The sequence below is a fragment of the Pelobates fuscus genome, chromosome 1 (assembly GCF_036172605.1).
Source record: "Pelobates fuscus isolate aPelFus1 chromosome 1, aPelFus1.pri, whole genome shotgun sequence".
Taxonomy (NCBI): Eukaryota; Metazoa; Chordata; class Amphibia; order Anura; family Pelobatidae; genus Pelobates; species Pelobates fuscus.
Genome location: NC_086317.1, coordinates 183279789 through 183289916, shown reverse-complemented (window position 1 = coordinate 183289916; position 10128 = coordinate 183279789). Strand labels below are relative to the sequence as shown.

The following is a 10128-nucleotide window of genomic DNA, read 5'->3' as shown; positions in this document are numbered from 1 at the left end:
AGCCACGAGTTGCAGCATACACGGATGCCCCAAAATACACACACACTGCAAACAGTATGCGGCTATGCACCCAGGGGTCAAGTTCTAGGGAAAAAAGTGTGGGAACTCCCTCCCACCAAAAAAAAAACCCACTCGTATGCATATATAAACGCGTGCACACACATACACTCACATGCACTCAGACACTCACAGACGCACACACATACTCAGACACTCACACAGTGGTGTATTTTAATTTTGTGCTGCCCTAGGCATGACTATACCTGAGAACCCCCTAATCTAAATTTACCACCCCTTCCTGTCAAGGGCGCACCGCTTCCTGATTAAGAACCCACCCCTTCCTCTTTAGACTCCACCTTTTCCTGCTCCTTTTAAAGAAATACTATAGTGCCAGGAAAACAAAGCTGTTTTCCTGGCACTATAATTCCCTGTAGTGCACTATAATTCCCTGTAAGCACATACACGCAAACATGTGCATACAGTAACAGAAGCACATACACTTATACGCACACACACGTGCATACACTAACAGACGTAAATACACTCATACACACACACTGACACAAACACACACATACACCAACAGACATGAACTAACATACACACACATACATAGACTAACAGACATACACACACATACATAGACTAACAGACATACACACACACTCATAGACTAACAGACATACACACACACTAACAGACATACACACATACATAGACTTACAGATATCCACACATACACTAACAGACTAACAGACATACACACATACACTAACAGACATACGGCGCGCGGCGAGAGGGAGCAGAGAGGACACAGCTCCCTCGCCGCGTGTGACAGGGAGAGAGCAGCCCGGGGGGGCAGGCAATCAGGTGGCCCCCCCATGACAGGGAGAGAGCAGCCCGGGGGGGCAGGCAATCAGGTGCCCCCCCATGACAGGGAGAGAGCAGCCTGCCGGGGAAACAGAGGGCATTTGGGGGCTGCATTTTTTGAGTGCCTGCCGTTCCCACGCGTTCCTGCAGGACTCAAGCCCTGTATGCACCTATGTCGATTAACGCAGAGTGGCCAAAATACATAGTTGCAAACCCTCCTCCCCCCCCCCCCCTCCCCCCCCCAAAAAATAAAAAATACACAGCAGGACGTTTGAGCACAGGACTTATTTTTGTGTATTTGCTTTTCCCACATAAATCTCAAACTTACAGTGATGTTACTACTGCAAAAGATTCTGGGTTGGCATATGAAAACAAGCGCAATTTTTTTTTCAATCTAATTTTTGCCTCATTACTCCATTTTAAACATAGATTCCTTTTTTGAAACAACTCAGGAACAGATGCAAAGCCAGTGAACCACTCATGGACAGCGGTTTCATTGTTAATGCAACTCATCAGCATGAGGTTAGTTACTAACTTACATTTTACAATGTGGCAAAAATGTGATTCTGTATTGAACTAATTTGCATATACCCACCCAGAATCCTTTGCAGTAGTAACATCACTGCAAGTTTGAGATTTCTGTGGGAAAAAAACAAGTCTTATGGCTTGACTGTTGTGCAGATCTGTGTTTAACTATGTATTGACTATCCACTGACTTCAGGTGGAAGGGGTTTTCAATCACAATTTCCACCACCATAAATTTCTTGGTATTAGATATACATAAAAGCGAACCATACTATGGCACACCTACATGATTATTTACAGAACTGAGAATTCAAGGTGATTTGCTACATTGCAATCAATTCTTTGCTCATGTGAAAATAATAGGCAAATTGAACACGTTAAATTTGTTTTTTATTTTTTTCAGCCAGTTTTACATTCAGTCTGCAGAATGTGTGTAAATGTCGTAAAGGAGAATCTCTACTCAGGGGTGATAGTTGTTTCCATCCATGAAACTTTAACAGGAAAATAGTTGTATACAGAAAGGGAAACTAAGATCATTTATTTAAAATGGTTACTCCAAGCACCATGACTACTTCAGTGATTTGAAGCGGTCATGGTAGTTGGGAGTCTATGTTCTGCATTTCCGTTTGACATACAGATATGATAGCAAATTACTTTCAAACGAGTAAACATGGTGAGGCAATAGTGTCAGGAAGGATTACTCTAACCATTAAACAGTGTTTTATTAAATCACACTTTTGTTGGACTAACTCCTTTGAAATATGAGTGATATTTACCCTGCTCAGAAGTTTTAAAATACCTTGCTATACACTATAAAACTTTAAAAATAGAAAATGGAGATGTGAAAACAAGAGAATGTACAATAGAATGTTGGCTCCCCGGACATGCCTGAACTGGAAAACTTGGGTGTATCAGACATTATGTATCCTTTCTTATGTGTTATCCTTTCTTCTTATTTTCATGGCAAAAAAACAACATTCTATACACCCAAAATCTTCTTCACGTACTCCTTCACATTGGAATGAAGCTGTTTAGACGTTTGCTTGAAGACTACCTTGGATAGGGCCTGAGCATGCTCTGAGCCATTATGCATTGCACGATATAATGGTAATGTATACTTCTGCTTGCCCTAGTATAGGAAAAAGTAAGAATATTTGGAAGAAAATATATTTTAATATAAGTAAATTTCAAAGGCAGGCTGAAAAAAAAAAAAATATTATATATATATATATATAAAAACAGATCAACCTCTTGCACACAATATTGAATACCTGGTGCCAAGTCACAGCAATATAGAAATATCTAAAAAAATACATCTGCATCTGACACCAATCATCTGTGAATAATTACTGTAATTACTTAATTTAAATTTTTTATAGAAAATGACATACACATCTAAATGTTTGTAGTAGTTGGACATGTATAGTACACATTGCAATGCAACTTGATAGTTCCCACTCGTATTTGAGAGTTGCCATAAGAAAGGAAGCAGGACTGGGGAAACAACAATCTAGTGGTAAACCATTCAAAAACTGTTTAACACTTAAAAAGATACAACGGACAACAAAACTTTAGTTCAACCCCTTAAGGATGGCGGGCGTTCTATGCTCTCCTTTTTGGGGTGGTCCTAAACGCCGGCGGGCAGCATAGAACGTCCCCGCCTTCCTTACTACTTACCAGGCCCCTGCCGATCCCACACCGGTGGTCGCTATCCTGGGGTCTGCCTGGGACCTCACGCAGACCGCCCCCATGTGATTGCGGGGTCCTTGCTATCACATGGCAGGAATAGCCGGCTTATGCAGTGCCTGCAGGAGGCCAGCAAACAAAAACAGACAGAATTTACCTCTTATTCTACCAATCGTATTTTTCAAAATCCATCAGGTTCTAACCTGTAATTCTACTAATGTCATATACCTCCTCTGGTGCCCATGTGGTCTGCAATACATTGGAATGACTACAAGAGCGTTTAAAACCAGGGTTGCGGAGCATGTGGGTAATATCCAGAGGGGGTATATGAAACATAGTGTGTCGGCACACTTCACTTAGAAACATGGTGGTGATCCTTCCTTGTTGTCGTATACGGTCATCTTTAAGAAATTCAAGAATTGGAGGGGTGATAATAATGTCAAGGAGTTAGCCAAGAAAGAGGGCAAGTGGATTTTCGATGTGAATACCCCATCCCCGAAGGGATTGAATTTAGATTTTGAGTTTAGTCATTTTTTATAGAATTTTTTTTTTTTATAGAATCTATTTTATTCCAACTATCAGTTTTAGAAGGTTACACTTGCTTTCTGTCTAATTGTTCTTTATATGTGGGGCTTTTTGTGGTTACACATTGCATTGTTTAATGTATGTGGTTAAATGGCTTTTTTAATAATATGTTGTTCTATACATCTTTAAGTTTCTCTCTAGATATAAAGAGATTGATGATAGTTGATTAATATTTGCACTGTGTATGCCATATATGGATTATATTTTTAATCTTTATCTTTCTCATTTTGTTATTATACTATGCAAATATGAAGGGTATGGTTACTATGGGGACTCAATCATAACAGTTAAGAGCAACCTACATCCTGAACGCCGCGTTTCACCGTGCGTTCCAGCCGGCCGAAAAAAAACGGAAGTGACGTCACTCGCAAAACCGGAAGTGACGCGACGCCGGTACGAAATTGAATCCAGGTGAATGGGACAGATAGGACTTATATAAGAAGACTCAACAGGACATGGAGACAAGCACTGGAGGAAGGCTGCTAGCAAACGCGTCTGCTTCGATCTTTTGCATTTGTTATTTGTTATTTTATGTGTATTTTCACACTCTGAGCTACTATACAGATAGGGGTAAGTGGAATTCCAATTTTGCTATATATCACATTATTGTCTGTTTTGGGTTCCACCCCCATAGTACCCAGTAGTGTATACACTTTTACATATTTTTAGACAATAAATATATTTTGCATTTAATTTTGGAGTCTCATCTATCTGGATCACCTGGATCGTTAGCCAGAAATTGGCACCCCTGAGCCTGTTTTACAGAGCCTGGTACGGCTCTGGAGAATGTGAGTGAGAGTCATATCTATTACTCATCAGTCATTATACAGTTTGCACCATGTTGTTTTTTATTTTTGTCTTATTTTAGTTTATACCCCAATCAAGTTCTACGCTGTTTGCATTACAGTCAAGTTTTATATTGGTAATATTACTCATTTCTGCTGTGATCACACTTGGGAGGTGTATATACTGGTATATGTTTCTTTAAATTGTATTACATAAATCTGGTGCACAAGGGAAGCACTAGGGTACCGGTTACACCATTTATTGTATATTTTCACCATATACCGAACTGTCACAATTTCAGTGAAGCGCCTACGCACTATTTTTCTTTCTGGTATTTTTACATAATTGTCATTTTATTAATTACAATCTGAGGGACCTGCCCAATAACCCAGGCAGAAAATACCTGCCCTATATTTAACCCTTTCCAGGACACCATCAAACCTGTACATGGGGGGTACTGTTCTACTCGGGAGACGTCGCTGAACGCAAATATTAGTGTTTAAAAACATTAAACATATCACAACGCTGATATCGTCAGTAAAAATGCAGTTTTTTGCATTTTTCACACACAAACAGTTTTCAATGACGATATAATTGTTGGGATACCTTTAACTATTTTTAAACACTAATATTTGTGTTCAGCAAAGTCTCCCGAGTACAACAGTACCCCCCCCCCCCCCCCCACCCCCCATGTACAGGTTTTATGGTGTTTTCAATAGTTACTGAGTTAAATGTAAGGCTTGAATTTCCTTTTTCTCCACATTGAAATTTGCCAGATTGGTTAAGTTGCCTTTGAGACTTTATGGTAGCACAGGAATGAGAATTACCCCCATGATGGCATACCATTTGCAAAAGTAGACAACCAAAGGTATTGCAAATGTGGTATGCTCAGTCTTTTTTAATAGCCACTTAATCACAAACACTGGCCAAAATTAGCTTTCAATTTCGTGTTTTGCATCTTTCACACACAACAAATACGCATGCTAACTTTGGCCAGTATTTGTGACTAAGTGGCTACTAAAAAAAACTGGACATACCCCATTTGTAATACCTTGGGTTGGCTATTTTTGCAAATGGTATGCCATCATGGGGGTAATTCTCATTCCTGGGCTACCATACACTCTCAAAGTCAACATGTGTATAAATTTGAAAAATTGAATGAGCTATATTTTATCCTGTAACTTTCCAAAACACCATAAAAGCTGTACATTGGGGGTATTGTTTTACTTGTGAAACATTGCTGAATACAAATATGTGTACTTTATTGCAGTAACAGTATTGTGACATTCACAGTTAACATGCCATGCAGAACTAAAAAAAAAAAAAAAAAAAAAATTATTATTTTTTTTTAAATATTTTATTCATGCTAAATTATGTTTACTATACAAACATTTTATGTCGCATGAAAATCCTGTTTCTCCTGAACAAAATGATATATGAAAAATGTGGGTGCACATAATATGAAAGATGTGAATTACGCCTGAACAGACATATGCGCAAATTCAAGGTTTTGTTTAACCCCTTAAGGACCAAACTTCTGGAATAAAAGGGAATCATGACATGTCACACATGTCATGTGTCCTTAAGGGGTTAAGTTGTGTTTTGATCACAACTTGTAAAACTGCCTCAGTCCATCAAGGGTTAAAGCAAGATTGTGAAACAAAGTCTAGCATTGGCCAAATAAACAAGATTTAAGTTTATGTGGACCGGAAAAAATAAATAAAAACAAATCATAGAAATGTAAGTTTATTTTGAAAAGTAATAAGAACAGGGGGGAAGAGTCAGCGCTAAATAACAGGATAATAACACTTTTAATTACAATAATAAAAGTGGCAAAATCAAAAAGATCAAAAAACATTGGCACATTTTAAAACATGACGACAAATTACTCCCGAAAAGCCAAATATAGTTTTTAGCTAGCGTTGACCGGCGAAACTACATTACCCAAGGAGCTTTGCTCTAAACAATGCCGGCCACGTGACGCCATGTTTATATTAATATCTCATCATATAAGCTTTGTTTTAAAAATATAATTTTATAACATGACAGGAGGCTTCGTATTTGCTTAAGTCTCTCTTTACTAGAACTCCACAGCAGCACAGAAAAAACAACCAATCAGAAAAAAGTTAGGTACTATAAAACTCCCCTCCCCATCATCATTTCCTCTTTCTTTGCTGCTCTGCAGACAGTACAGGTCAGAGTACCACTGCCTCCTGCTTTTAGTGGGTGGCTTTGTGATTTATTGTGATTTATTAGGATTGTTATTCACTGTTTATAGTTACTTTATTTATTTATTTTATATATTATATACCTTTTTTGTTGTTGTCATATTATGTATATATATATTATTTGCTCTTATTTAGTTTTTAGACTATATATTTATTTTATATTTTATTTTTTGTTATATGCAGTTATCAGGTTTTTACCTAGTTATCATGTTGTGTTTTCTTTCTATTTATTATGCTTTATAACTTATTGTATTGGCTTAGTTGACCCCTGTTTCTTCGGGGCTGATTTCCTTCGGTGGGGGTTTTTCTGGGGGTTTCTGGGGATGCTCCCAGTGTTGCTCCCCCGTTTTGTCCCCCCCCCCCTCTCTCCTGCGCCCTTCGCGGCCAGCGGGCGCTTTAGCTCAGGGTGTCGGGAGACTAGCCGTTTGGCTGTCTCCTCTGACTCCCCGAGCTCCGGTGCGAGCCTGTCACCGCGCGGGGTTGCTCGCGGTCGGACGCGAGTACCCGGCGGCGGACCTGCTCGCGCACATGGCCGCCTCACCGCGGCCGGCTACTTCGGAAGCCTCGTGCGCCCGGCAAGCACTTGCTCGCGGCCCCTCCTCCACCCTCTGTAGGTGGACCGCATGGTCTTTTTTCCACGATGGATTCTGACTCTCAGCATGCAGAGCCAGTTTCGCCGCTTAGATAAGGGGTAAACACATTTTATATATTTTATGACATCTGGTTACCATGGTTCTAGGTTGTTATGTGTTTCTATATGATAGGTTTTAGAAGTAATTTTTTTTTTTGCACTATTCATCTATTGTTCTGCTCCTATCCTTTTGCCTCACTTGATAGATTCTTAAGATTACTGTGAATCTTACTGATAGTGTGTATCATGCTGACAGTATATCTCACAGATTGGTGTCTGTTTTACTGACAGTGTGTATCAAATAGTATTTATTGTAGTTCTATGTTCTAATTAACCCCTTAAGGACCAAACTTTCAGATTACTGCGGGTTTTTGCTGACGGTATATCCACAGATTGCTGTGCGCTTTCTGACAGTGTGGATCACAGATTTAGTTGTACTGACAGTGTACTTCGAGCTTTAGTTTTCCTGACGGCGTGTATCACAGACTGCTGCGAGTTTTACTACTGACGTGAGTTTTGCTGACAGTGTATTCGCTGACTACCGTGCTTTCTGTCAGGGTGTATCTCAGATTTCTGCGAGTAACAGGTGTATACGAACGCAGTTATACAGGCTTGGCACAGGGTGTGTACAGTGCCTGTTAGCTCTTGGATTCATGTCCTTCTCAGTGTATATTTTTTCTGGCCCAGCTATGAGGTCTCAGAGGGGACTACTCTGGTATGAATTTTCTGCCCATGGCGTAGATATAGATGCAGCCCTGGCTCTGACTCAATCTGCTATGGGAGACGAGTCTACGCTGATATCATACTTTTTATCAGGTTCCTGGGGAGAGTCATTGAGTTGGCTATTGTTTAACCCTACTCCTTGAGGTGTCCGTGATTACAATACCCTTCACGTGGTATGAGGATGGCAATCTATATATGCTAAAGTAATTCATATAAATCCGTGTGTGCATGTGCATACCTATCCACAGTTCATGGACAGTAGCGCTCAGTGTACCTTACATTCATGGACATGAGGGTCACAGGAATACTTCCGCTTATACCCAATTCAGCTGGAAGACCAGTATTTGACTGCTGGGCATATAGGGACTGCCAGTCCCGGTTCAAGGTACTCACACAGCTTTACGCTGTTTCAAAGGGTTGATTGTCTAAGGGTCTTAGGTCACGAGATGCCCTGAGGATCTACAATTTTTAGGGACTTCTTCCCGAACTCAGAGGCCCCCGTTACTCATTCAATACCCACTGTAAAGCGCTACGGAATCAGAAAGCGCTATAAAAATTCATGTTTATCATGTTATTATGGTAATACACAACCCATTGATTGGCCTGCTTTGTCTGTGCCCCATTGATTGGCCTGCTTTGTCTGTGCCCATAAGAACGGCCTGCTATGTCTGTGCCCATAAGATTGGCCTGCTATGTCTGTGCCCATAAGATTGGCCTGCTATGTCTGTGCCCATAAGATTGGCCTGCTATGTCTGTGCCCATAAGATTGGACTGCTATGTCTGTGCCCATATGAACGGCCCGCAATGCCTGTGCCCACGAGAACGGCCTGCTATGCCTGTGCCCACGAGAACGGCCTGCTACGCCTGTGCCTATGAGAACGGCCTGCTATGCCTGTGCCTATGAGAACGGCCTGCTATGCCTGTGCCTATGAGATCGGCCTGCTATGCCTGTGCCTAGGAGAACGGCCTGCTATGCCTGTGCCTATGAGAACGGCCTGATATGCCTGTGCCCATGAAAACGGCTTGCTATGTCTGTGCCCCATTGAATAGCCTGCTATGTCGGTACCTACTTGAATAGCCGGCTATGTCTGTGACTATTTGCTTGGCTAACCTTTCTGTGTCCATTCGTTTGGCCTGCTGGGCCTAGGCCCTACTGACGGGCCTACACTATTGGTACCGAACCCCTTTTTGGCCGCAGGCCTGGGGTAATATCACTGAGGAAAACCCAGTGCACAGCAGTGACCTGGAGATAGGCGGGGTCCAGGCAAACACCACTGCCATAGTGTTCAAGATGACACCAGTATATGGCCATCTGAATAAGGTGGGAAGGGTGAATGCCCTAAACCTCATGCCTGAAGGGCAAAGTTTCTTATGAAGACCCGGACACATCCACGGTTTACTCCAAACCGGCGACGGCACAGCTCCAAGAAGAACTTCGCACTGGCAGGGACTGGTACTCACTCCTATAGGAGTAAGCGGCTACTCTGTATCTGCCTCCCGGAGTCTTTATAGGTTCGGTAGTTTTTTTCCTGCCTTAGGTTAGCTCCTGGCCCTGTCCAGTGGGATTTATTTTTCTTACCTTTCGGCCTGCTGCTTACATTCTATTCGAGATTAAATGGGTGTATTTTCTCTTATCTGCGTTATTGTTGACAGCCTTAGGCTGACATTTATAATTGGTGCGCCCTACAGTTTGGTCACCATGAATCTCTAGGGACTCTAGTTTGCACCACGGGAGGGTGCGGCCCTCCATCATCTCGATCCGAGTATATTTATTTTCAGGAACAGAGGGCGAACCCTCTCATACGGAACCGGATACTGTTTTGTTATTAGAGGGCCCAGCCCCTCACTCGTCCTCAACCAGATACTGGGCTGGATACAGAGGACAAGTTGGGTGGACCCATTCTCATAGGGAGAACCGGCCTCGGATGTAGACTCTGCTGTTGGTTACTAACGGGTGCGGCCCGCTCAGGCTGGCAGCCGGACGCTCACGGTATGCGATCACAGTAGTAGAGAGCGCGGCTCTCTCATACACTCGACGCACTACAGTACGGCCATTTGTTCATCGCACAGGCTTGTACCTGTGCAAGACATTGA

The 10128-nt window shown here is 41.8% G+C and overlaps 1 protein-coding gene across 1 annotated transcript in view; it reads right to left on the bottom strand.

Annotated features, from left to right (window-relative positions):
• Window positions 1–1768: 1768 nt before the first annotated feature.
• The window catches only part of RNPEP (arginyl aminopeptidase), a 134354-nt gene continuing 125994 nt past the window's right edge, over window positions 1769–10128 (bottom strand). Inside the window, exon 11 of the mRNA XM_063453165.1 lies at window positions 1769–2524. Coding sequence (XP_063309235.1) covers window positions 2375–2524 — 150 coding nt within the window. The 3' untranslated portion in view covers window positions 1769–2374. The remainder of the gene's footprint in view (window positions 2525–10128) is intronic.